Here is a 26,856-nt window from a genome sequence, read left to right on the forward strand (position 1 = left end):
GGGGCTGGGCCAGGCTGCGTGGTCAATGACTGAGGACCTCCAGTCCTAGGACTTGTGTCTGTCTTTCTGCTGCCCTTTGCCTGAGGAGTGGGACTGCCACTGCTTCTGCAGCTGAGTGACTCCTGGAGCTGGAGCTGAGCCGGTTCTGTGGCGGGACGGCGGGCTGGTGGGCTGCCCCTCCTTTCTCTCTCCCCTGGTTCTGGCCCTCCCTTGCCCTCGCCTCTTTTCTTCACTTCGGGGGTCTGGACAGCTCAGCTTTCAGGGTCTGCTGGAGCCCTGACTCTTACGCAGTTAGCTTTTAATCTTTGTCCTGAAAACAATGAGTTAAAGTGTGACTTGGTGTCAGAAGGATTAACCCTGTGAGTATTCCTTGTGTCAGTGGAATTTCTCCAAGTAGGTATGAAGGGCAAGGAAGGATGGATGAGACTGAGAGTGAGTGGATTCACTAGGGGAGGCTATTTTGGCAGCAGGATGCAGAAGGGGACAAGGTGGGACCTCCTATCTTCCTTCTATTGAGCAGTCTGGGCTCTGGAAAAAGTGGTGGCCTTCTGAAGGCTTCTGTGGATTCCATAGTCTGTCTTAAAACCAGAAAAACATAGCAAGTTCTGTTGAACCTGAATGTCATATTGATGGTTAATTTTTTTTTTAAAAAAGTGTAGCCCTAATATTGAACAGACCATGTTTGTATCGAAAATTATGCATTGATTTGAAACTGATCTGACTGGGAATAGTATATCTTATTTGCTAAATTGAGCAACCCTGATCTTTGGTCTCCTGAGAACAGACAGCCCACATCTTGCAGGTACATGGCTTTGTACAACTGGAAGGAATAACAGAGGTCAGAGGTTGCTCTTGAAGGCTCACGGGGACCACGTAGAAGAGTCTCATGTATTTCAGGGTGGCCTTTCGGTCAATACTAAGCTAAGAACCAGCTAAGGCTGGTATTTAAGGGCTCCTCCTGGCTCTATCTCCCTGATGCTAGGATTACAAAGGTAAACCACCACACTGTTTATCTTAGATTATCTGTCTGTCTATCTATCTATCATCTATCTATCTATCATCTATCTATCTATCTATCTATCTATCTATCTATCTAGTTTGTGTGTGTGCTTGTGTACACGTGCACATACGCGCCATAAGTTGTGCGTGGAAGTCTGAGGATAGCTTGTAGAAGTAGTTTCTCTCTTTTTACCATATGGGCTTTGGGGATTGAACTCATGTCATCAGGCTTGGTAGCAAGCCTTTACCTGCCATCTCACTGGCCCATTTCCTCCTTTAATTGTTCTTGTTTCAATTTTTATCCCCTTGTATTTTTTTATTTCTAAAAATTATTTTGCTTATTTCATACATATTGGTGTTTAGCCTGCATGTATATCTGTTCGCCATATGCGTGCCTGGTGGCAATCTTGTGTCAGATTCTGTGGAACTGGCATTACAGACAGCTGTGAGCCACTATGTCGGTACTGGGAATTGATCTGGGATACTGTACAAGAGTAGCAAGTGCTCCTAACCACTGAGCTGTCTCTCTATTATTTTCAAAACACGGTTCTCTGTGTAGCCTTGGCTGTCTTGGAACTTACTCTGTAGATCAGGCTGGCCTTGAACTCAGAGAGCTACCTGCCTCTAGAGTGTTGTGGTTAAAGGTATGAGCCACCACTGCCAGGATAATTTTTATTTTCCTTAAATGAACATGAACCTATTTTATTTTTAGCCTCAAGTTTAGGACCTGACTTGAATTCCTCCAACAGTTTTTGGATTGTGAGCCCTGGTTACTCGCAGTCAGAGGCAGTGGTGAGCACTAATTGAATGTTTCTCTTGGATCCGATTGGTTGGATCACAGACTGAGGAGGCTGAGGGCAGGCTGCTACTCTATGGCTTTGATTTGTAAGGTGCATCTAGTGTAAAACACTGAACCCTGGAGTTGGTCCTCTTTCCATATTCTCATACTGTGTGATAGAAGCAAGTTATTAAACTCGTGTCTACCTCTTTCAAAATCGGGATGATTTTCATGTCCCCTTAATTTTGTTCTTAGAGGGTTAAGTAAATCAACATAAGCAAAGAGTTTAAAGAAGCCTTTATCCAACTATGCAAGTTTGTGCCTGTAGTCCCAGCTTCTGGGGAGCCTGAGGCAGGAGGATTGAGCTCAGGAGTTCAAAACCAGTTTGGGCAGGAGGATAAATACTCCACGCTTAGTTTTGGCTACAGAGTGACTTTGATGGCACCCTGGACTTGATGAGACTCTAGGTTAAAGAATCTCTTACCATATGGGCTTTGGGGATTGAACTCATGTCATCAGACTTGGCAGCAGGCTGGAAATAAAGGTAGATACTATGCTTATTCAGACTGCAGTTCTATGCATTAAATTGGGATGGGGTTTATTGCCCATGTAGGTCCTCAGACACATGAGGTGTTAGACTAGGGTCTCAAATTCAAAGCTAGGTTCCTCCCCTTTCTCTTTCAACAGGGTCTCATTATACATCCCAGGCTGGCTTCAAATTCTTGACTCTGATCTCAGCCTCCCAAGTGCTGGTATTATAGACCTGGAGCTATGACAAGCTGAACTCTTAACTGTAACTTAGGGGTGTTTGCTGCCAAGCTAAAGGGTTTTGGAGGTAAGCTAACTTTGTATGTAGAGAAGAGACCCAGAGGAGGTTGTAATCCATCCCAGCCTCCCCCTCCCAGCATGTGTTGATTCTAGCTTGGGCTCCATGGGTGTCCAGATGCCTGATACATTCTCCAGGCCAAGGTATATAAGAACCTGTGGCCTGGGGAGGGGAGGACAGCTGGACAAACAGCTTAGAGGCTGTGGGGCCAGTTCCCTGCTGAGACTTAGTGCTCTTCTAGTGGAGTGCTGAGGGTAGTGGGGAGCTCTCTTGCAAGCACCCTCCCTCTTTAAACTTGTGCCTAATCCTTCTCTGGATAAGAATGTCTTTCTCAGTTCCCATCCTAGTTAGGGTTACTATTGCTGAGATTGACACCATGACCAAAGCAACTTGGGGAGGAAAGGGTTTATTTGCTTACACTTCCAACTCATAGTCCATTACTTAAGGAAATCAGAAACTCAAACAGAGCAGGGACCTGGAGATGGGGTTGATGCAGAGGCCATGGAGGACTGATGCTTATAGCCTTCTCCTGGCGTGCTCATCCTGTTTTCTTACAGCACCCAAACCCAACAGTTCAGAGTGTAGTAGCATCCCCCACAGTGGGCTAGGCCCTCACTCTTCTTCAATCACTAATCAGGAAAACGCCATCCAGGCTGGTGTGCAGCCTGATCTTATGGAGGCATTTTCTTAATTGAGGCTTCTTCCTCTTTAATGACCATAGCTTGTGTTAATTTGATAGAAAACTAGCCAGCACAGCTTCTGACCCTCCCAAGTCTAGCTGAGTCTATAAAAGGCTCCATTGGAGACTCCTTGAACTGAACTGTGGCAAGATCCCAAGAGTTTCAGATCTGGGGACTGTCCCTTGTTGATCTTGTGGTTCATTAAAAATTTAGGGATGGGACTCCTCTGTGCTAAATGGATCATTGGTTTAAATTCTGGTTGTTCTCAGTGGGAGAGTGTCAGCTCTGGGAGTCCAGATATGGGCAGAAGCTCCCTCCCCTCCTCTGCACAGAACCACTTACCACTGGAACTGAGAACTGTCACTCAGCTGAAAACATCTCTTGACAGACTGAGGTTCAGACAGGAGCACAAGTTGTCTGATGATCAAACTGCAAGTCTCAAACTCAGCTCTTTTGACTCTTTCGTTCTCTCTACTGTGTGAGTTGCTGTCACATAGGCTAGTTTTTCTGGGATAAGTGCTGACTTCGTATAACTATAGTCTGTTAAGTCAATGGGATTCAAAGTGTGGGACTACATGTGATTTTTATTACTTTGTGACACCTTTCAAATAAATAATTTACAGATCAAAGAAGACACTTTGGCTCAAATCATGTTCTGGAAGCATGGGGTTTAAATGACCTGGAGAGTTCAGAAGACTCCAGCTGCCTGCCATCATCTGAGCCGGAAATTTCAGAGCCAAAGTGAACCTTGCGCCTTGTTTTTGGCTACCCCAGTTAGCAGTCAGTATAAGCCCTCCCGGAAACCACTGTTAAAAAGCTAGATTTGAGCTGGGAATGTAGCTCACTGGTAGAGTGCCTGCCTAGCATGCAGGAAACCCTGAATTTGATTACCAGAACCAGATAACACTAGGCATTGAGGCACATAAGCAATCCCGGCACTCAGGATCAGAAATTTAAGGCCATCCTTAGCTGGCTAGTCATCATGTTGGAGGCAAAAATGGGCTACACGAGACCTTGTCTCAACAAAACAGCAAACTTCATAAACTAGATTCAAGAGTTATTTACCTGTAAGGTAATCCAGAGGGTGCTCTGTATCAGGTGGCAATTCACTGAGGCACTTGTCCCTGCTCAGGGACAGACAGAAGGGACTGGAGGAAGCAGGAGAAACAACACCGATGGCATAGGGAAGAGGAATAGGGGTCTGTGTTTCACCCTGAATCCTAACAGCGACAACGGGAAGAACTTCCTGGGCGTCTTTCTTTCCCTCACTGTGTGTCAGCAATAAATACCCTGGTGCAGGACAGGAAGGGTCATGGCTAAGACGTTCCAGGAGCCATCTTGAATTCTGGACTGATATTAGACGGGAGGAAGGTAGAGGCCAATGATTCACACTGAGCCCCGTTCTTTGCTGGAGATCAAGTGAAGCTAAGGAGAGGCATTGCTGGCCCCGTCATCAGCTAATCTCAGGCTCTATGGTTGAAACCCCATCAGTAGATATCAAGTTCTAAAATGAAATCTGACAACCTCACTGTAAAAGTCAGATCTCCAATGTCAGTGTGGCTGATCTTGGATACCAGCTCCAAACTGTTTAAAGGTTGGCAAGGGAGACTCCTGCATCCAAACCAAGTGCAGATGGAGTTTCCCATGAGGCAGGGTGACAGGTCAGTGTGGGTGGGGTTCGGGGTGGGTAGCAGAGGATCCTTCAGTCCTCTAATTCCCGCTCCTCCTGGCTCTTGTTTCCTCTCTCAGACTTACCCCCACACTGCCTATTTTCTTGACTCTCCTACCCAATAAACTACTTTTCATTCAAATCCTTGTCTTGGGATCTACTTCTGGGGAAATCTATGCCAAGATGCAACTGTGACCACAATTTATTGTTTAATCTGTAGGGCACCAAATTCAGGTTTTGGAGCCCCAGAACTGTCTTTTGGGAGGAGGTTATACAAGTCGAGACCCTAAGATAAGTTGTGGGAAAGCCAAATGCAGTGGGAGCCCAACAGGGGAAAATTCTAATGCTGAGTGAAAAGCTGGGGCAGTTTCTGAGTAGAAAGAAGCTGAGTGGAGGCTGGATTTCAGCATGTAACACTGGAGTGATAAAACTGAAATGGCTGGGGCAGGTTGGGGCCTGGTTCTGGTGCGTCCTGTAAGAGGGTTGAAGTTTTATCCCTGTGAGAAATCACTGGAAGGTGGAGGCAGGGTACAATATAATCCTTTTCATGTTTATTAAGCACCCTTTTAAATCTCTAAGTACATACTTGAGAGCAGTCATTAGCTCTGTGGTTGATAATGGGAATCCATAGAGTAGGTTAGCATGCCCTGTATAGTCGCGGTAGCCACTGTTGAGTGCTTGAACGGAGCTGATCCCAGCTGAGTGTCCCCCCCCCCCCCCCCCCCCGCTTCTCTCTCTCATCAACTTAACATGTCAGAAGGAGGGTATCTTAATTGAGAATAATCCCTCTATAAGACTACATGTAGACAAACCTGTTGGGTATTGTCATGATTAATGATTGATGCGGCAGGGCCTGGCCCACTATGGGTGATGCCACCCCTGGGCTGGTGGCCCCGGGTACTATAAGAGAGCAGGCTGCTGGGCAGTGGTGGTACATACCTTTAATTCCAGTACTTGAGAGGCAGAGGCAGGCGGATTTCTGAGTTCAAGGGCAAAAAGCCCAGACGGGGGTGGGGTGGTGGGGTGGTGGGGTGGGGAGTGGGGGTGGGAGAAGAAAGCTGAGAAAGCCAAGAGGAGCATCAGAAGGCAGCAGCCCCCTGTGACCTCTACTTCAGTTCCTGCCTTGAGTTCCTGCCCTGATTTCCTACAGTGAGAAGGTGTGACCTGAGCTTTGTGAGATGAAATTAACCCTTTTCTTCCTGAGTAGCTTTTGGTCATGGTGTTTTACTATAGAAATAGAAATCCTGATATGTGGGGTTCTGGCAGTATTTGATTAGCAGGCCTTGGGACTCTAAACCCTTGGAGAGGGATGAAGCGCTACCTGTCATGACGCTCTGCCTTGGTTCTGAGGCAGCAGTGAGCATGGAACAAAACCTCCAACTGAGAGCCCAGATAAAACCTTCATTTCAAGTTGTTTACCTCAGATATTTTGTCATGGTGATAGAAAGCTAACACAGCTCTGTTCTCAGAAAATGGATTAGTGACTGATGAAATAGCTGGAGGGAACCAGCTTTGTGGAGACACAGTGTGAAGGTTCTCACCAGACAATGAATGCTGGATACCTTGACCCAGGATACCTTGACCCAGGTGGTTCTTCCAAGCCTCTATAACTAAGAGTAACATAACTCTATAACTAAGAGTAAGTTCTGTTGTTTAGACAATCCAGCTTGTGGTAGTTTGTTATACCTGCACAGACAGACTAGGACACATGTATGTGTTCATAGCAGGCCAGCTTGCATGCCACTGAGTTCCCCTATCTATATGGTCAGATGGATGTGTGTGTGTGTGTGTGTGTGTGTACATGCTCCCATGTCCACATCATGGGTAGCCCTCTTTCCCATGAAGCATGGTCTGAGTTTTCATTGTGGTTTATTGAAATTTATTTATAATTTGGGGAAGGTAAGAGGAAACCATTAGAACTGCTAGGGGATCTCAAGGGAAATGGAGGTGGGACAGTGGAGGAAATGGCTAATACAGGAAGGGTAGACAGAAGAATGGCAGGGCCTGGGTTGTGGGCAGGATGAGTGTGGTGGTGAGTATGGCTGAGCTGTGAACAGGCCAGGTCTGGGTTGTGGGCTATGGTGGAGGTGATGAGGGAATAACACTTTTACTGAACTCTCAGAAGTCTTTGTTCCAAGAGCATGGGCCCACCTCAGGCTCCTCCCAACCCCCAAGGTGCCCCGGGGTGCCCTGGGAGGATTCTGCTTGGGATCAGTCTCTGGAAGGCAGGAAAGAGGATTCTGTTGTTCTTAGCTGGGGTCCTAGCCACCAGTCTTCAGCGGGATTGTCTGGGATGCCTTTTCTGCTTCTGACTCCTGCTTTGTTTTCTTGGTTTGCTTGTGCCTAGGGAGGTAGAATTTAGTAAAAACCTGGAGCTCTGGCCTGTTGGCTCAAAGGGGAGACGTAGGTGTCAGAGGCAGAAGCTCACCAGTTTTGTATGTCCTCGATAGTCTCTGGTAAGGGCTGATTGAGGGTCTCAAGCAGAAAGAAGGCAGCGCTGCCTCCCAGTAGGGCCATGGTCCCAAAGATGACATTAGGGATGAAGGGCTGTAGTTCACCCGTGATTTTCACCAGTGGGGCTATCATACTTCCCACTCGAGCCCACACGTTACTGACACCCATACCTGTTTGCCTGGGAGGGTTCAGAGAAGGGATTGGCAGCCTGTGCAGAACGTTTTTAAAGGACAATCCTGGACCCTTGCATAGAGGGTAGGAGAAGGATGCTACAGATCCGTCTGTTAGTCCCTGACCCAGGTGCATCACCTACCTGAGGACTGTAGGGTAGAGTTCACTCGTGTAGAGGAAGAGGCAGCTGAAGGAACCAGACAGGCATCCCTTCCCAAATACAGCCAGCGCTGTTCTCAAGAGCTGCATTTCTGCATGGGAAGGGGTTAGGGGATGGGCCTTGGTGTTCACAAGCACCTGAATGTTATCACTCCTTAGCAAACTTTGCCTTTGTACTTTGGTTGCCCAGAAGCTCACACGAAAAGAGAACAGTAAGAATCCACCGGCTGCTCCTAATGCTTTGTTATTATATAGGTCAATCAAATTGTTTCCTACAAGAATAACCTGAGCCCTACAGAAAATAGGGATCTGTTCAAAGCCAACACAATGAATTGGAGGAGGAATCACAAAGCTGGAGCTCACTTTGCAGCTGATAGCAGCTTCTTCCAGAGGGTCCTAGGGTAACCTCTCACCTGAAGACACAAAGATGAGGGCCAAGATGGCTCCTCCTGCCAGGAGCAGGAGGAACCCCTGAGTGATGCGCCGGCCTAGATAACTTATGGAGAGGATTGTGATGAACTTGGCTGGAATGTCAACCCCACCAAAGATGATCTGGAGTATGTAGATGTTGACTCCAAATTCTTCTACTCCCATAGCCAAGCTGTAGTAGGCAAAACCAGTAGAAAACCTGAGAGACAGAGAGGCATTGGTTAGCACCTCCAGCCAAGCTGAGGTCTCTTCCTATAGGCATCCATGGATTACCAGGATGAAAATAGTTTTGTTTATTATGGCATCTATAACTGATTATACATATTGCTTGAGTACAGTCATGAGATTGTGTTTGAGCTAAAGTGCTGGGATTGATTGGTCATGTCTGGCATGGTATAGGGTGTTCATGGCAAAGTTGCCCAAGATTGGGTCCATAGAATAACAGAACTGGAGATATTTTCAGAAACTAGAGGAGGCAGGAAATGATCTGGTTTTTTTGTTTAGTAGAAGTAGAACATCCAGAGAGGCAAAGGTAAAAGTCAAGCTATAAACAGTGAGTGGGTAACTCCTCTTTCTTCTTTCAGAATTATGGCAAAGCACAGGACAAATTTAATCCTGGGGAAGACTAGGATGGAAAATGGTTTCACAACCAGGTCACAAAAAGAATTTGGGGAAGATGTAGAATCATTCAGAAGAGGAAACTTGGGAGACACAAATTGCTTCTTGCAAGTCAGCAGCCTGCAGGGTCATCTCTGCTCTGTGTGATTCCAGAAGGCAGAGCTAGAATCGAAGGCGCTAGTGACAGAGAGGCTGACTGTGGAGGAAAGTGCTGTCCCCAGAATGTGCACTGAAGGATCTAGAACACAGGTTCTGTGTGGCGTAGTGCTGCCTCAGAGGGAGGCAGACCCTCTCAGCTGAATGTAGGACTTTTGGGAAGGAAGATGGCCTTAGCAGCCCTTCGGAGGCGTTCTCTTGATTTCTTTTGCAGGTACCCTAGGCTTTGTCCTGATGGATACCTCCTTGTTCATCAGCCCTGTGCAGGGCATGATAGGAAGAGGTGGCAGGTTACCAGGCCAGAGAGAGACAGAAGGTCACACGGCGCAGGATGGACACCCGGAACAAGTCAGATAAGCCATATTTGACCTTGGCTGAGGTGATGTCCTTCTGCAAGTTGAACTTCAGTTCCTTTGGACATAGGAGAAGGATTGGTGCTATTAGTAGGCCTTGTTGGTGGAAGGGAAGGAGGTTCAGGTATAGTTCTTCTAGAAGATTCATTGGGGGAGCATATGGGATATAGTTCTAAGCCAGGGAAACAGAGGCAAGAGAGGCAGATATATGGTTCTGCTTCAGCTACTACCCCTCCCCACCTACCTCTATGGTGAGCTTTTTCCCTTCCTCCTTCTTTCCGTTGAAGGTAGCCACCCGTTGGAGTGTCTTCAGGGCCACTGAGAATTTTCCAGACAGAACCAGCCAGCGTATGGACTCTGGTACCCACCTGGGGGCCAGAGTCAAAACATAGTGGATTCTGTTCCAGAGTCCCCTTTGAGACATCTGCATCTGGGGTCATGGGATAGGAGGCCCCAAGAACCTGAGGTGACTAAAGCACTTTCTGTGGAGCTTCACACTGGCCCATCTTTGTCCTTGGGCTGACTCTCATTAGGACAAAATTCAGCACTCTCTCGTCTAACTCGTAAAAAGCCTTCCTCCGCCTTAGCCTAGATTTCTTGTTTTTGGATGTCTTCCTTAGCTAAAAGCCCCAGGGGCTAGGCTAAGGCCAGTGCAGCTTAGGGAGGGGGCGGTGTGCCTGAGGCTGGCCAAGCTGGAGGGATTTTTACCCCTCCAGCTTCTTTGCTCTGGATTCTTTCGGGGCCTTTGGAGGATGGACACTGGTCACCTGGCCTCCCAGCTTTCTAAGTCTGTTTCTCATGGACTTACAGCTTCTGTTTCTGCCTTGACAGTCCTATGAGCCTGCTTTCACAAACACTGAAGGAATTCCTCTCATGTTTCATGGCTGAGTCTGGAACTCTAGCCTTGTCTCCTAGAGAATGACAGTCAGACGTAAGGGCTCCCAGTTAACAAGCCTTTCTGTAGGTCAGCCCCATAATACTCAGGGTAATCGGCAATAAAATCCTCATCTTACATAGAGAACTCTTGATCCTCAGAGTGGGTGAGACCTGCCCCCAAGTCACAGGATAAAGGGCACTGAGCTCTCAACTGTGCTCTGCTGACTGTCCATGCTGTCTCCTGAGTCTGTCTGCTCCAACCCCAGGTTGTGTACGTGTGTCTGCCCCCACTGCAGTTCCGTCTTCCTTCTCACTTTCAGACTGCCATTCGTCTCTGACAGTTCTATGCTCATTTCCTATTTAAGTTCCCTCTCAGGTCTGTACGCTTCCACGCTACTTTCCCTGAGTCTCAGTTTTCTCATCTTTGAATAGGACAATAACACTCCCATCAAACAGAGATGCCAGAAAGATCAGAGATAAGATTAATTACTGTCCAGAACGGACTCTTATGCATACTTTATAAATAGTTACTCCAAAGTTTCACAGCTTTTCCTTGGAATGTTTGTGGCTTCTGGAGCTTCAGTGGTGAGTTATGCCAGCTAATTTTCTATTTTTTCCTGTATGGCTTTGGGTTGAGTAGGTTAATAACGCGTTCTCTGCCTCATCTGGGTTTCCCACCAAACCACCTCAATTTTCACAGATTTTCAAGTTGAGACTCTACTTTGGGTATTCTTTTGTACTTTAAATCTGAAAATCTCCCAGTTCTATAGATGCTTCTTTTAAATTGTCTTTCACATCTTTTTTCCCCCAGAATCCTCAGCCCAGGCCCCCATTTCTGTCCTTAGCTTCACCATGTGGGTCCATATGTTTAGACCATATTTTTCCTTCACAAATAGAACTTAGGCCAGGCCTGACATACCCATAGACACTTTCTATACTTTTCCATCTTTCTCCATGTGAAGTTGAGGCTTCTCTGGCTTTCTGTGCTCAGGCTGGACCAGTCCCCTCCCCTCCATTTCAGCTCATGCTCATTCTTTAGCTGCAGGAAGCCCCCAGTGCTCCCCACCCCTGTTCTCTTGTGCAGTGTGCTTCAGCACATGTAACCCTGCAATCCTGGAGGGTCTCCCTTGACTCTAGCACAAGGGAGCTGGGAACAGATGGAGTTGGATAGCCAGGTTAGTCCTGGAACCCTTATTTGTCGCCGGTGGAATTGGGGATAGAGGAGAACATCAGAGGGCCACATACCAGGACAACAAGGAGAAGAAGAAAAAGGGAGCAGACGTGGTTAATTGTAGCCAGCGCCACTGAGGAATGGCATAGGCCAGGCCGGACAGAATGAACTGACCAATGGTGTAGCAGTACCCAATGGTTGTTGATGAGATGGCCCGCATCGAGGTGGGTACCCATTCCACATCTGTGGGAGGAGCCCAAAGATCAAATTAGGGTCTTGTCAGGTCCCAGGAACCTCTCTGTGAAGTGGTATCAACTTCTCCCTCCTAGTAGCTACCTGACCTCATCTGTTCCCAAGGGTGCAATTATCACTGTTTTGTAGATATTGCATTTGAAACCCAAGGACATAGGACTCAAACCTGGGCGTCTCTCCCTCCCAGTTCATTTTTAATGTCTTTCTACTGGCAAGTGAGTTCCCTTGCTTTGTACCTTAACTTCATCATCAGCCACTCACTCTGTGTATGTGTGGCATAGGATCAGATGCCTAGTAAAGTACCCAGACCCAAGGCAAGTCCTGTAGCTTCATAGCTGCTGACATCATGTTTGTGGTTGTTGTTAATTTCAGAAGGATCTTGAGAAACTAAAGGTAGGGTCTCTGGGTCGAATCAAACCTACTCTCTCAGTTTTTGGCTGGTGCTCCCCAAACCCTTGCTCCTCAGGCTCCCACTGTGGCTCACTCAAGATAACGGTGCTCAGAGAAATGCCCGAGATGCTGCAGCCACACAGGAATCGGAAGATAATATAGACAGGGAGGCTGGGGCTGAAGGCAGCACCGGAGCCACTGGCTGCCAGCAAGAGATAGCTCCAGGTCAGGATGGGCTTGCGGCCAAACCTGCAGCTCAGAAAGAGGAAGGGCCAGGTTAGCTCTGTGCATCTGCCAAATTGAGTGACTTTGCAGGCTTTGGGGCAAAGGGCTGAAGGCAACCTCCAATCCTTCCTCAAGGACCAGGTGGAGCATATAACTCCTTGACCAGAGCCTTGCTAGTAATTGCTGTTATCTAACAAGTTTGCAGAAGGAGCATTGAGTTAATGAGTTATTTCTTCCATTTCAGCTTAGCTGACTGAGCAGAGGTCAAAAGACCACATATCTCTCAGCCATCCATCTGCCCTAGGTTTGTACTGGGCAGCCACAATACTGTGTTTAAAAACCCTAGTGGAGAGGCCAGATGATTCAAGTGAGGACTTTGGGACAAAGAGAAGGCTATGGCCTGCAAGGGAATGGTACCTGCCCATCCTTCCCATCTTCCCAAGCTTTCGCTTCTTTGGGGGTGCATGGGTAGAACTGAGTTGAGAGGGGATGTGCATAGGATGTGCTCCCAAGCCTTACCTGTCTGACAGTTCTCCAAACACAGGTCCTCCAACCAGTATGCCTGCCATGAAGATCGACTGGGCCATCTCCTTCAGTTTGTTGGAGCTGCATACTAAGTCCCACTGCACAAAAGCAAGTCAGGTCAGCTCAGTTTAATTGAGTCCAGTCCTTCCAGCCATGCTCAGCCTGCACCCCTCCCCCTACATGCATGCACTCCTTGTCTTCCCTGAGTGTGGTCTTTGACTCTCAAGCACCAGTTCTTTCTACTTGTAGGGATTCCTTGGGTCTTGACCCATGGTTGTGTGATGACAACATCAAGTGCGTGTGACTTGTGCAGTTTACAAAGGGTGCTTAGCTGTTCTATTAACCTGTCCTTAGCCTCTTCCAAGGAAGGTTCATCTATATCCTGCAGCACCATTTGCCTCGTCCTTTTCCTCATATGTCCAAGGCCAGTCAGTCCCTCCTCCTGCATCCTTGACCTCACCTTTCCTCCTCTTAAGGTCTAATCTTCTAGTCCCTCCTTTCCTTCCCCCTTTCTTTTCCTTGCATCTCCATCAGTTTTCTGCATTAGTTTTCCTGTCTACACCCCCTCAAATTCTCTCGCCGCCACCCATCCTCCTCTTCACACAGTTCTCAGTTCTGCCCTGACCAACACACTGAAGCTGTACTCACCAAAGCCACCACAGCTTCTTTGTCACGCATGCCGCAGACCTTCTGCATCCCGACCTGACCTACCCTTTGCAGCTTTCCTCCACCTCGCTCCTTTTTCTTGCTTTTTGCCTCCTCATCCCTGGCTCCTTTTTTCTTGGCTAGCCTGTCTAGCTTCCCCAGGACTCCCTCTGGATCCTTCTCTCCATCTACTTTCCCTAGACAAGGCCACCTATTTCTTTTCTTTTTCTTTTTTCTTTTTGTTTTGGATTTGTTTTTTTTTTTCAGGATAGGGTTTCTTTGTATAACCCTAGCTGTCCTGGAACTCACTCTGTAGACCAGGCTGTTATTTCTAAGGCTTAGATTACTCTTCATACTAAAGAACCCAAATCAATTTCTACAGCACATCATCTCTTCTGGCCTTTAGGCCATCAGTCGGTGGTCTATACTACCTGGATCAAATCCCATGAACATCTCAGATTTAACAGAACTTGTTGTCTTACTCTTTGTAGGTTCCATATATACCAAATAGCAACCCTGCCTTTTAAAAAGTATTTCTTTTTGTAGTTTACATGACTTTGAATCCATGAAGTCACAGTTATGGACTGTGTGGAGACCACTGCCATGTTTTTGATATTCGTGGAATGAATACATTGTGCTAAAGAAACCTATCCATTCCTTTTCCTAATTCATATTTCTTGTGCTGATAACATTGAAAATTTCCTCTTTTAGTTTTTATATTCAATCCATTGTAATGCCATTGTACAATAGAACTCAAAGCTTTTTTCTGTTCATTCAGCTACAATGTGTAGGGCTGGAGAGATGGCTCAGGGGTTAAGAACACTGATGGCTCTTCTAGAGGTCCTGAGTTCAATTCCTAGCAACCACATAGTGCCTCACAACCATCTGTAATGGTATCCAATGCACTCTTCTGGTATGTCTGAAGATAGTGACAGTGTGCTCACATGCATAAAATAAGTATACCTTTAAAAAAAAAGGAAAAAAAAAAGAAAGCAGCTACAACGTGTATCCATTGATAATAGCTTCTCTGTGCCCACTCCATACCAATGTCCTCAGTCCCCAGCCTCTGACAAATATGTTTCTATACTCCACTCAAAAGAATTCTCTCTTTTAGATTCCACATATAAGAGCATGCTGGTGTACCTCTTCTGACTCCTCCCCCTCTCTTCCATCCTGTAGAGGACATGGTGTCCTTGTGCTCACAGATAGGCACTCGAGAAACCAGGAATGTTAAAAATGCAGGGTTATCTCTTCAAAGAAAGACACATAGAACCTGTTTTCCACCCAGAAAGTTGAGAATGCATGTAGTTGATAGCCTTGTGACCTGTGCTATCTGTAGGGCCCGGCCATGTCTGATTTCCCCAGACATCCAGACTGTCTGATTTCCCCAGACACTCAGACTTGTTTCACTCTTCAACCAGTGGTTTTCAACATGTGGGTCACAACCTCTTTTGCGGGCCAAAGGAGACCCTTTCACAGGGGTTGCATAGCAGATAACCTGCATATCAGATATTTTACATTACATAACAGTAACAAAATTACAGTTATGAAGTAGCAATGAAATAATTTTATGGTTGGGGTACACTACAACACAAGGAACTGTATTAAAGGAAGGTTAGGAACCACTGCCCTAAACCCTTGTCTTGAGCATTATTTCTTAGTCAATTTATAGAATCCATTTTTATGGAAGAGATTCCATGTATTTAGCAAAGAATTTAGATGTAGTCATTACTTAATCTTTATTGTGCATACAAGGTTGAGTTAATTGTCACCAGAAAATTTTTCTAAAGTTTTACTGTACTTAAATATGCCTAGAATAAGTTGTCTGGGGTCAGACTCTAGAAACTTGAACCAACAGCTACCCACTACTGATTTGTGCTGAAGTGGATTTCCTTCTTGCTTCACCCAGATCAAAACTCTGCTGGCCCTGTGTTTCAGAGATCCCTATTCTACCCCACGGTCATTTGGTCCTCAAGCTTCTAGTATGTGATATATCTATATCTATATCTATATCTATATCTATATCTATATCTACGTCTACGTCTACGTCTACGTCCACGTCCACGTCCACGTCCACGTCCTCGTCTACGCCTACGCCTACATATACATCTATCTATCTATCTATCTATCTATCTATCTATCTATCTATCTATCAGAAAGGGTCTCTTTACATAACCCTGGCTGTCCTGGAACTCAAAAAAAAAAATCTGGCTTAGAACACACAAAGATCCACCTGCCTTTGCTTACTGAATGCTGGGATTAAAGGTATGTTCCACCACACCCAGTATACTTGTTTTTTTTTTTTTTTTGAATCTGGACTTGTCTGTTTTTTAGATTTATTATTTTATATGTATGAGCATTTTGTATGTTATGTTGCATGTGTATATACGCAACCTATGTGTGCCTGGTGCCTCCAAGAGGTCAGAAGTGGATGTCAGATCCTCTGGAAGCAGGGCTACGCAGATAGATGGTTTGAACTGCCAGGAGGGTGCTGGAAATAGAAACTAGGTCCCCTGCAGGGCAGCAAGTGCTCAGCCTATCCTCCAGCCTCTCTATTTCATCAGAATTGCCTTAATGTGGCCCTCATGCTCTTGCTCTTGAATAGGCAGATGTTTACTAAGGGGTCACTGAACCGGGCATTGTCCTGAAAGTAAGCTTTTCTATATTTTAATGTCTTCGACCCTCACAGCATCCACACTATACTCCCCCTTTACGGGGGAGAAGACAGTTTCAGAGCAGAGTACTGTGGCAAGCTCATGACCAGTCTTCCCCACTCTTTCTTCAATGACATGGATGGGTTTTAGGTTTCTACTGTGCTAAGACTATTCTCTGGTTCCCTCTGGCTGGCGAGGTGGAGACACTCTCTCCCCTGCTGAGGTGTCTAAGGCCTGCTAAGCTGTGGCCTGGTGAACTTGTCTGCTCTAATCTCCTACTAATCCCAGCACACATTCCTCATTCCTGACATCCTGAATTACTTGTGTAATGAAGTGAGGAATGTTCTCTACAAATGCCTTCCAAGAGTGTTCTGCAAGTAAAGTGTGGAGAGAAACCACAGAGCCCAAGGAGGGTTTTTTTTTTCTACCTTTTTCTTCTGAAAGTGAGGCAGGAGGAGGGTGGATGAGGATTTCAGGTCTTCCAGCTAGCTTCGGGTGAGCCTACAAGTCCAGTAATTCCCGTAGACATTTTTAACAGGGAAGGGGGTCTACATGGTATGGTGTGAGGGCAAAGGAGGAAACAGAATATATCAGGAAGTGACAGAATTCAGGAGGGAGAGAAGCATGGTGGGATGCCTGGAGAGGCTTTGGGTACTTTGTGACATTCTGTCAAGCTTTTCGGGAAAAATCTAAAGAAAAGACCTACTGGTTAAATATTAAAAATAAAGCAAACTTCAATTACACTGTAAATTGCTTTCAGGGATTTCATGGATGACAAAGCTCATTGGTAGCGAAAAATGTGGCTGTCACTGCCTTGCAGAGCAACATAAACTGTGGGGTGCAGGTCTGAGAGCTGCAGGCTTTATGAGTTGATTGTGTTTCCTCAGAGAATACGTTGACGTTCTTAACCTCCTAGAATGGAAATGAAGGTGTTTAGATATAGTTAGCCGGCTTGCGGTGAGGCCATACTGGGCAGAGTGGACCCTTGTAGGAAGAGAAGGACAGGCAGGACAGGATGGAGGCGGAGCTTAGAGTGATGGATGCTGAGGCTCGCCAGCAACCACCTGAAACTAGAAGAGATAACGGAGGGTTCTTTGTAGAGAACATACTGATGTTGTGGACTTTGGAATTCTAGTCTTCAAATGTGTGAGAGAATAAAATCTGTGTTGTTTTAAGCTACCTGATCTGGGGAATTTTGCTGGAAATGAATCAGCTGTGATTCCGCGGTGTGTGAAATACCTATTGGCTTGATAGGCAGTGATGAGAAAGGGACTGGGGATAGAGGTGGAGCAAAAGGGTGTGTTTTAAAAAAGGCACCCCAAATTTCTGAGAGAGGAAGATTTTAGAGAGCATCCTGGATGCCTTCCGTGGGACTCCCTGTGCAAAGCCCCTGAGAGGGTCCTGTTATAGCCTGTAGCAGAAGGCTTGAATATTCAAGACCCGAGGAATGTTTTCTGTCCTGCCTTTCTCTGGGGCTCCAAAGGCTGGGGCAGCCCCTTGGATTCAATCATGTTTTACTCTGAGTCTATAAAAAACGAATGATTCCTTTGCTGTTTTTCAGGTGTCAGGATCCCCTTACTCAGGAATGTTGCCTGTCCTTTGATAATCTTTTCCAAGTATTGGAGGCTTCTCTGGGTGGTCAGTTCATGTGTGAGAGGAGTGTCTGAGAAGCCTGACTCCCAGTGTAGCTAAGGTGCTCCTTGTCTCTGCCGTCAGGGTACGTGCTGTGAAGCGTCTTAGCCGCTCATCTGCTTGTCTTCCTCTCCTAGGTTCTGTAACCTCTTGGAGGCAGAAGACATCTCACTTTACTTTTTATCCCTGGCAACTCTCAGCAGAGAGATGTTAGTGTTTGTTTAATGAATAATGAATGAACAAATTAACAGGGCTTGGCTATTATACATACTTTTACTGATGAGACCCAGAGAGGGAAAAGTTACATGCTAATTGGAGGAAACCAGACATTAGTTTATATTAGTGCTTCTATTCTGCCCTGGGCATGGCCTAGGTTTGTGATTCTGAACATCAGCTCCTGTCTGCTCTACATAGCCTTCTTGCCCACTCCTCATAGCCTAGTCCTGTGTTAGTTTTCTTCTCCCAGTCTTATAGCATAACTAAGGCCCAAGGAGCTGGTTCCAGAAGAAAAGGACAGAAACCTCAGTCTTGTCTTCCCACATGGCTTAGTCTAGCAGGAAGATGTCAGGGAATAAAGACAAGGGTACTCTGCTCCATTTGCAAGCCACGGCGGAACAGCACCTCAAAGCTGGTGCTGCTAAGACTGCATTTTCACAAAGAAGCTCTGGCCCTGATGGAAGATGGCTGGTTCAAGCATAGCCTGGTGCATTTCAAGGCAGTGACTCAAACTCAGGGCTTATGTCCTCAACCAGGACCACAACCTGCAGATGCCAGAAAGAAGCCTGACACATGGGAGCTGTTGCTCTGTGAGATAGCATAGCTAACTGTGGCATTGTGTTAAGGGAAGAGCTTGCTGGGTTGGCTGGTCAAGGTCCAAAGATACAAGTTTAGGAGTTAGTGCAGCAAGAAGAGTGGACAGGAAGTCCCTCAGAAGGTAAACAGACTGGATGATAGCCACGACAAACCGTTCAGGAGGCAGCCTATGAGCCAACAAACAAATTGTGTTGCTTAGGAGATGTGTATTTTGAAATAAATTGTGTGTGTGTGTCTGTGTCCACACACCAGTGCACACTTACATGGGTGTACATGTTTGTGTGTGTATATATGTGTGCAGATACATGTGAAAGCCAGAGGTATTTTCTCTGATTGCTCTTCAGTTTTTTTTTTTTTTTTTTTTGAGACAGGTCTTTTACTGAGCATGGAGTTTGCTGATGAGCTAAGTTGGCTGACTGCTTAGTTTTAGGGAATCCTCCTGTCTCTCCTCCCCAGTGCGGGACTTTCAGACCAGAACTGCTGCATCCAGCTTTTCTGTGTCAGTGCTTGATCTGACGCTCAGGTCCCCATGCCAGTGTGGCAAGCACTTCACTGACTGAGCCGTCTCTCCAGTGCTGGAACAGATATTTGATTCTATGTGGTCAAAGTCTTCAGCTGTATCTGTAGGTATCTGGTGCTACTTCTTGGATCTAGGAATGATTTAAAGAATGAAAAACACCTAGCCCTAAATCTGGAAGACACTCTGCACTCAACTTATAGTAATAATTATTATTACTTATAATTATTGCTGTTGTCATATGTCCAATGTCACATGTCATAAGATGGAATAGAGAGAACATGGTTCTGGAGTGAGGCTCTCCTGGCCCACCATCACAGCTGTGGAGGATCCTATTTGGATCTAAACCCAGTGCCATTTCCTATAGAATGCTAAGGAGAATACCTGACTTGCTCACAGGGACAAGTGTGGAGAGAGTGAAGCAGTAGCCCTGAGGCCTGCACACAGTAGATATTGTGGAGAGTGAAGCAGTAGCCCTGAGGCCTGCACACAGTAGGTATCCACTGAGTGAGCTCTTGAATTTTGGGAACTACAGAATTGTTCTAGGCATGCTCTGTGCACATGATCAGGAGCTTTTTACATAGTGACTGTCACTGGGGTCAGGCTGGCCAGAATGTAGCCGGAGTGAAATCCGAAGTCCTTACTAGGGAGTTAGATCAGCGGCTGAGAAAGAGCTAGAAAAGGAGAGCACTTGAAGTAGGGTGGCCAGCGGCCAGTGGGGATGTGAAGCAGGGCAGCCAGTGGGGATGTGAAGCAGGGCAGCCAGTGGGGATGTGAAGCAGGGCAGCCAGTGGGGATGTGAAGCAGGACGGGGGCTGAAGATGGAAAACTGTCCTGAATCTGGGTGTTTGGTGAGGAGGATGGGGAAGGTCAGAGGTGGTGGAGCAGGGGCCCTGCTAGGGTTCTCCCTGGGGAAGAGATCATGAGCTTCATGTGGCGCTGGGAGCAGGACAGGAAGGTGTAAGACCCAGGGAGGAAGGCCAGGGCTTTAGAAGGAGCCACTCTGCTCACTTGAGGCTGGGCTCAGGCCCAGAGGGCTACAGGCTGAACTTCAAGTTGGACTCCAGGGAATCTAGGGCTCAGCATCCAGGCTCTCATGCCTTTCAGACATAAAAGAGAGGTCTTTGTTTTCCCTTGATGTCTTAGTTAAAGCTCCTGAGAAGTCCTGATCGCCTCTCTCACATGGGAGGCAGAACTCCACTCTACCCTACCGTAAGCATGCAGAACCTGTATTTGCCATGGCTGAATGAACAGATCAGAGTGCCCTGTTTGTTCTAGTTGGGTTTGTCCATTAATATTCCAGTGGGTGGGGAGGGCAGAGACCCTTCTTACAGGCTTGCCATGGCAGGGTCCTCAGGGAATCATAGCTTAGTGCAGAGCTAAGTGAGGTCTGACCTGGAGAAGGGCGCAGCCCCTGAAGATTTGCTGATCCTCTGCATTGTGCAGGTTCATGTCGTCTTAAGGAATGGCATGGTGACTGGAAATTTGGCTGGCACAGAGGCCAGCTGAAGCTTGACTGGTTCTGAGGCCCCCTAACCTCTGCCCTTGGTATGGCTCCCAGGAACCCGCCTGAGGAGCAACCTGGAAAGAAGACTTTCCCAGTGGTCAGCAGTGTCTCTGTAGATGCAGCTGGAGCTTATCCTGTGTTTAGCATTGTTTAAGCACTTACTGAATACCTAGTCCTGTGATGGAAATATTAGGTGGGAGAGATACTGTCCTTGTCCTGGGGGAGTTACTATAGGGTGAGGTTGAACATCTGTGAACAAGTCAGACTACCCAGTTCCCTCGGTGGGGTGCAGGGTGGACAGGTAATCTCATGGGTTACAGGTGGATTCTGGGTAGCCTTAAGAAACATGGCCTCTGGAGTTCTACTTTAGAGACTTGAATTCTCTCCTTAACCCTGTATGGATGTGGTATCTTGGCTAGTGCTCTGTCTTTCTGTTTCCTCATCTACGCAAACAGGATAATCAAGGTGGAAGTCGGAGGGCTGTGAGGATGTAATGAACTCATGTGTGCATCTATTCCCATCTGGTATCTAGGAACTCACATACCATAATGAGATGTTCCTTCTGAGACCATCTCATTATTCCTTGTAAGTCTGCCTTTTTCATTCTTCAGTTCTTCCTTCTCCACTTTCTCCCCACTCCCAGGACAGGATTTTCCTGTATGCTCCAGGGTGGTGTATTTAGCCTAGGTTGGCCTCAATCTCCTGTCTGAGGCACCATGCCCACCTTTTCCTGTAGGCTGGTTATTCCTTGGGTTCTATGTTTCTTGAAGTGATGAGTAGCACCTTTTATTCCTTTTCACTGTCTTCCCTGATGCATAGCAAGTCCATTGGGAAACTTATGGATATGTCTTGATTTCCTGTCTGCTCTTTACCGCCCACACCTGTTTAACCACCAGGTCTCACAGATTCCAATTCCTTGTTCTTTGCTGTCTAAGCCTACCATTCCATCTGCCTGCCATCTCCGTCCTGGAGTTCTATGTGGTTTACTACCGGCTTTCTCTGCTGCCAGACTAAAACTCTCTCTACAGGCCAGTCTCTGTCCCACAAAATAAGGCTCTTCAGAAGGTCACTTTAGCCTGCCTCACTCTTTCTTAAAGTCGACTGCATCCGTGGCTCCTCATCCCTTATTAGAAAGGACACACTTTTGCCTTAAAAACCACACTGGGCCCTCTTGTTGCTCTCTCCTGCCTCTATGTCTCTATTATTCAGACTTTATATGCTGGTGACTTTGCATTTAGCATTCTGAGGTTCATATCTGGGGTGCACTGCCCACTCAGACTCACCCCCTACCTCTTCCATCTCATTTATATTCAGAGAAAGTAAGGCTGACTCCAATAAGCCCTCTAGGACCTCCTACCCCTGTGCTGGTTAGAAATCTCTTCGCTGAGTTTTCAGAATCTTAAGATTATGGAACATTTATTTATTTCTTCCACAAAAATTTATCCTCCCGCTTTGCAAGGTGTTATTCCAGGTGCTGGGGACACAGCAGTGAATCCTGTCTCAGGAAGCATGCAGATCCCTGTGGGGTACCCGTGTCCCCTCCGATGGTAAGCATCTGGAGGGCTAATGGCTTCTTTGCCTTCAAGGCCTCAGCATTCTGCAGCATAATACCAACATGCCTAACGTTTGGATACTTGATGATTCTGAACACCATGATTGGCACAGAGGAGTAAAATAATGGATGTATCAGGGAAGAGGTATGGTCTAGGGGACATGGATGTAACAAAGTGATCCTCAGGAGCATAGCTCTGGGGTCCAGGGCCTACGCTCAGACCTAAGCCCTCTTACTCATACTGTGACTTTGAGTAAGCTCCTAAGCTCCCTGGGTTTGTCTCCCCATCTGAAGGATGGAGTTTGAATACTAATTACTTTATAGCTGTCAAGAGGTTCAAAACTGTTAATATTTGCAAGGCATTTAGAACAGTGTCTGCTCTATAATAAATGCTTTATAGAGAGCAAATATTTTTTAACTACACGGATAATTATATAGACAGTGTAGATGGTCTTGGATTCAAATGCTACCTCTGCCCAAAGAAGAAATTCAGGGCTGGCCTTTATTTCCTCATCTGTGAAATGAAGACAAAGGGACTGAACTTCCTGGGATTCCAGGCAGCTGAGAACCATAGGGTGACAGCCCTGAGATAGTGTATTTGCAAGGCAAAGGTCTCCTGATGAAGCAATGTTTGGATCCTACACTTGTGGGGATAACACGGTATCTCTCTATGAAGCCTCCCTGGAATCTTTTGGCTAAAGCTTCCCTTGAACTTTGTACTAAGGGGCATTTTGCTTTAAAATCCAGCTCCGAAACTGTGTGCCTCTGAATAGGCATTTCTCTTCCCAGGGTCTGAGTGCCTAACCCTCAACAGCAAAAGGACAGTCTCACACAGCCATACACCAGAGAGCCCTGCAGGCCACTCAGATGAGCCTGGCAGTCAGTTGACATTTAGCAAACACCAATTCCAGGTTCCTCATCTTCCTCCTGTCACAGTCTCCTGACTGGCCTGTCAGTTCATTGAAGGATTTGATTTAACTCTAGTTCCTGGAAATGATAGGTGAGGCAATCAGCTACTCCATAAGGTTGACTGAGAAGTGAGGTCATACAGACACTTATGTGGGTGACTAACTCTCTCTGGACCTACCCAGGAGCCTTTCAACCTTTGCAATGTGAAATCCCTCTACTATCCAGCCTCCCTGCCCCCTACCTAGCCCTGCAAGGCTTTGCACAGAATGGAATGTTCCTCTTCTAGTCTGATTAACCCCTTGCCTGCTATTCTGAACTCAGCTCCAGGGATGCTTCTTTAGAGTGGTTTCATCCCAAACTACTCTTTTCTTGTCCCTATAACCAGTCCAAGGGTGGAAGATTACAGCCCAAGGTCCCTGCATAGCATGGGGTAACAAGTCATCTAACGAGGCTGTACATTACATCCTACTAAGAAGAGTGACTGTACAGTTCCAAATCACTGGAGTTCAATACCATGCTGTATATTGTTGAAGGAATGCTTGGGCTCTGAGCAGGAAGGAATCAAGCCACTCAGTGCTTATGCATTAGCACTGGGATCTTTCCTCTTCGCCCAGTTCCCTGTCTTTCAATCCCAGGAAATATAGACCCTTGTGTCTTTTCTATCCACAAGTGCTGCACAGTGTATGGAAGTATCTAAGGTAAGGCGGAGGGAGAGAGGGTGCCAGACATACCTCTGTCACAATGGTGTCTCTGGTGCTGTTGTAGATCCAGCCATCCAAGCAGGGCTCTGTGGCCCCCTGGGTGTCGTTGGGAAGACTGGCGTTTGGCAGATGTACAAAGCGGAGACACTTCTCAGGCTTCCCATTTGGGCCCAAGGGGAGCACCCAGGGCTCTAGAGAGGCGTTGGGGGGCGGGCGACAGTGGTGGACAGGGGTGGTGGCTGTGAAGATCTGTAGCAAGTTGTGGTTGGCTATTCCGAGGACTGGGAGGGCCAGCAAGGTCACATGCAGGTACTGGAAGGGGCCCATGCTTCCAACACGGTCCAGAATCTCGGAGAAGGTCATGGCACCAGGCAAGATGAACCAAAACTGTAGGCAAGGCATCAGGCCAAGAAGAGGTGTGTGTGTATGTGTGTGTGTGTGTGTGTTATATGTAGGCCTGTGGCGCATCATAGAACCACATGCATGCAGATGTACCTAGTTACATATATGAGAAAACATGTGTGGAGACATGTTTGTGTGCATGTGTAAAGCCGTGGGGGTTCTGGTGTATGGATGCATAAAGATGTACCCAGCTGCACGGAGGGACATGGAATACTAGTGTGGATGCAGTGCTATGTGTACATTTAAACTGCACTGTGAAGGTCATGTGAAAGCAGGCATGTGGCCCTGTGCTTATAGGTCACAGGTGTGCATGCATGGGGCCACATAGTAGGGACCAAGGGTCCAGATTTGGATGTTGGTTGCACAGGCTGGGTGTGTGTGAGGGTGAGGACAATACACATTCCTGATTGCTTCATGTGGGCTAGGAAGGGTCTCCTCAAAGCTCAAAGCCTCCTTGCTGTTCCCTGGGGTGAGTCCCCTGTGCTGGAGTATCAGAAGAATCCAAGCAGGTCCCTGAAGGCATTGGGGATTTGACCAATTACAGCGTTACAGTGAGGAAGCAGGGCCTGGCTTTGGGGTGTTCTTGAGTGCTAGACTTGGGGGGCCTTCAATCCCATCTCACCTGGTGGTTGGAGCTGGATCCAGTTGGGCTGGAGGTGGATACAGCGGTGGCCCGTGCTCCGTCCTAGGGTCCAGCAGCTGCTGTGGTAGGACAGCTCAGCTCTAACAAGCTGTTTGTGTCTCCCCTGGGGTGCCTTATATAAGGCATAAGCTGTTTCCTGGGCTAATGTTTGACTTTCTTTGGAAGATTAACATCCGGCAGCGAGAATGCTGTGCACCCACCAAGCCCAGCTCTCCTGAAAGGGCGGCCTCAGCCAAGACTGTTGACAGGGTGGAGAGGGGGCTGGGGAGTGGAGTGTGGCTGAGCCTAGAGGGCTGCTGGCTGGACAAAGGGCTTAGTGGCCCAGGGCATGTTTCCTAAGAGAGAATCTGGGAAAGGATTCAGGTCTGAGAGTCCAGAGAGCCTCTGAGCGGATGTTCAGAGGACCTGGAACTGAGAACAACCGATGAGAGAGGCACATGAGAGAGCATGAGAGGCAGCATCCCTACTATGTGCTATCTTTTCCTACCTGGCTCCTGAGTAGGTTCATGGAGAATGTTAGGGCACACTCAGACAGAAAGCCCCAAGCACTGGTTCTTGTGGTCTCAGATGTCCTGTGCCTTGGGCTCCTGGAAAAACCAGGGCCATCCCTGCCTGGGTCTCAAACACAAGTGACCATTCTTCCATCTACCTGTGGGCTTACTGCCTCCAGTTGCTCTTTGGCTTCTCTCTGCAGTCCCGATGACTTTATTTCGATGAGTATGGTTTAATTACCTAATAATGTACATTTCTTGTATAAAACAGAAACTCTAACAAGCCAACACAAGCTGAATTAAGTACATTCAGTCACACCCAAGAGCCAGCTTGGCAGGGAGTTTTGTGGTTTGTGGTAGTCTTTTCTCCTACAAACATGTCTAAGACAGGGTCGAGCAGCCAGTTTGAAACTTGGTTGGCACACTTATGCCAGGCCCTACCGTTAGCATTGTCAGTTAGGAAACTGAGAAGTTAAGTAACTAGCTTAGGGTCCCCAGCAGGAAGTAGGTCAGGGGTGTGGCTTCATGTCTATTTCTGCCTTTCAGCATCTAAACACACACACACACACACACACACACACACACACACTCTCTCTCTCTCTCTCTCTCCTTCCTCCTCCTCTTCCTCCTTTTCCTCCTCTTCTTCCTCCCTCCTTTCCCCCCACCCCTTTCTCTCTTCCTTTTCTTCCCTAACCTCTCTCCACCTTCCTCCCCTCTTTGAGTGTTTGAGTCAGGATCTCACTATATAGTTCAGTCTGGCCTTTAAGACTCACAGCAATCCTCCTGCCTTAGCCTCCTCTCAACTGCTAGGATCACCGGCATTTACTTGTGCTTCTTGTTTGAACCAGAGTTTTCTATGAAGTCTGTTTCTTTCTTAGCAAAGTTGCTTAACCTTTTAAGGTTACAACCGGCTTGTTTTTAGTTGACTATTACTATTTCCTGGGACTCCCGGGAGATGCCCTATTCCACCTGCCATGCTGGGGTGGGAGTGGGGGGGTGGGATCAGAGAAGGGCCCACTTGGGGGGGGGTCTATGTTTTGTCTGGTTGAGGTCTCCCAGGGTCTCCTGGGCCCCTTTCTTAAAGGTGGTATCTAGCCTCCCAGTCAAGGCTGGGATCCTCTTGCTGAAGTGCCTGCCAGCTCTCTTCCCTCTACCACAAGGCAAGGTCAGCTGACGAACCCTGTTCCAGCCCCTCCTCTTTGCTTACCACCTGGACTCTGCAATTATTGATGTTCTCCGAGTGGCCTGAGGCAGGGTGAGATCTGGAGTCATCAAAGGAAGATTAGATTATACTCCAAGGCCGCCAAAGGGTTGTTTTAAGAAGGTTTTGACTAGGAGGCTTGCAGCAAGCTGGGCTGTTGCAGCTAACCCCTGTTCTGGGTGTTCACCCTCACAGAGATGTTCTTTTCTAGTTCCTAATTGGCCTGGGCTGTCCGTCTGTTCCTGTCCCAGTGGGATATTGTTTAAAGGCGCCTGGTGATTTCCCTGAGGCTGCTGGGATTGAGCCAGAGTACACACATAGCCCAACAGCTCAGTGAGGGGGCGCTGTCTCCGGCAGGCAGCGCCCCCAGCCCCCAGCCCCCCAGCGGATGTGCATGGGTTCCTGATTCCTGAGTCAAGGCTGTTGAGGGTTGTTGCATGATGGACTTGTATGACCTT

At 47.2% G+C, this 26,856-nt stretch overlaps 1 protein-coding gene across 2 annotated transcripts; it reads right to left on the bottom strand.

Annotated features, from left to right (window-relative positions):
- Positions 1-6,863: 6,863 nt before the first annotated feature.
- Positions 6,864-24,045, bottom strand: Slc22a8 (solute carrier family 22 member 8). Of its 2 annotated transcripts, XM_052173246.1 has the most exons (10): positions 23,692-24,045; positions 12,726-12,829; positions 12,076-12,230; positions 11,414-11,582; positions 9,537-9,660; positions 9,235-9,350; positions 8,150-8,364; positions 7,720-7,828; positions 7,381-7,584; positions 6,864-7,295 (listed from the first exon to the last, which is right to left on the bottom strand). In XM_052173246.1, exons 1-10 carry the CDS (start codon positions 24,022-24,024, stop codon positions 7,214-7,216), a joined length of 1,611 nt encoding a protein of 536 aa, XP_052029206.1. In that variant the 5' UTR covers positions 24,025-24,045; the 3' UTR covers positions 6,864-7,213. The 2 variants fall into 2 exon arrangements, with proteins under 2 accessions (XP_052029206.1, XP_052029215.1); XM_052173255.1 differs by lacking the exons at positions 9,235-9,350; positions 9,537-9,660.
- Between the last annotated feature and the right edge of the window lie 2,811 nt (positions 24,046-26,856).

Source organism: Apodemus sylvaticus, chromosome 1, assembly GCF_947179515.1.
Source record: "Apodemus sylvaticus chromosome 1, mApoSyl1.1, whole genome shotgun sequence".
Classification (NCBI taxonomy): domain Eukaryota; kingdom Metazoa; phylum Chordata; class Mammalia; order Rodentia; family Muridae; genus Apodemus; species Apodemus sylvaticus.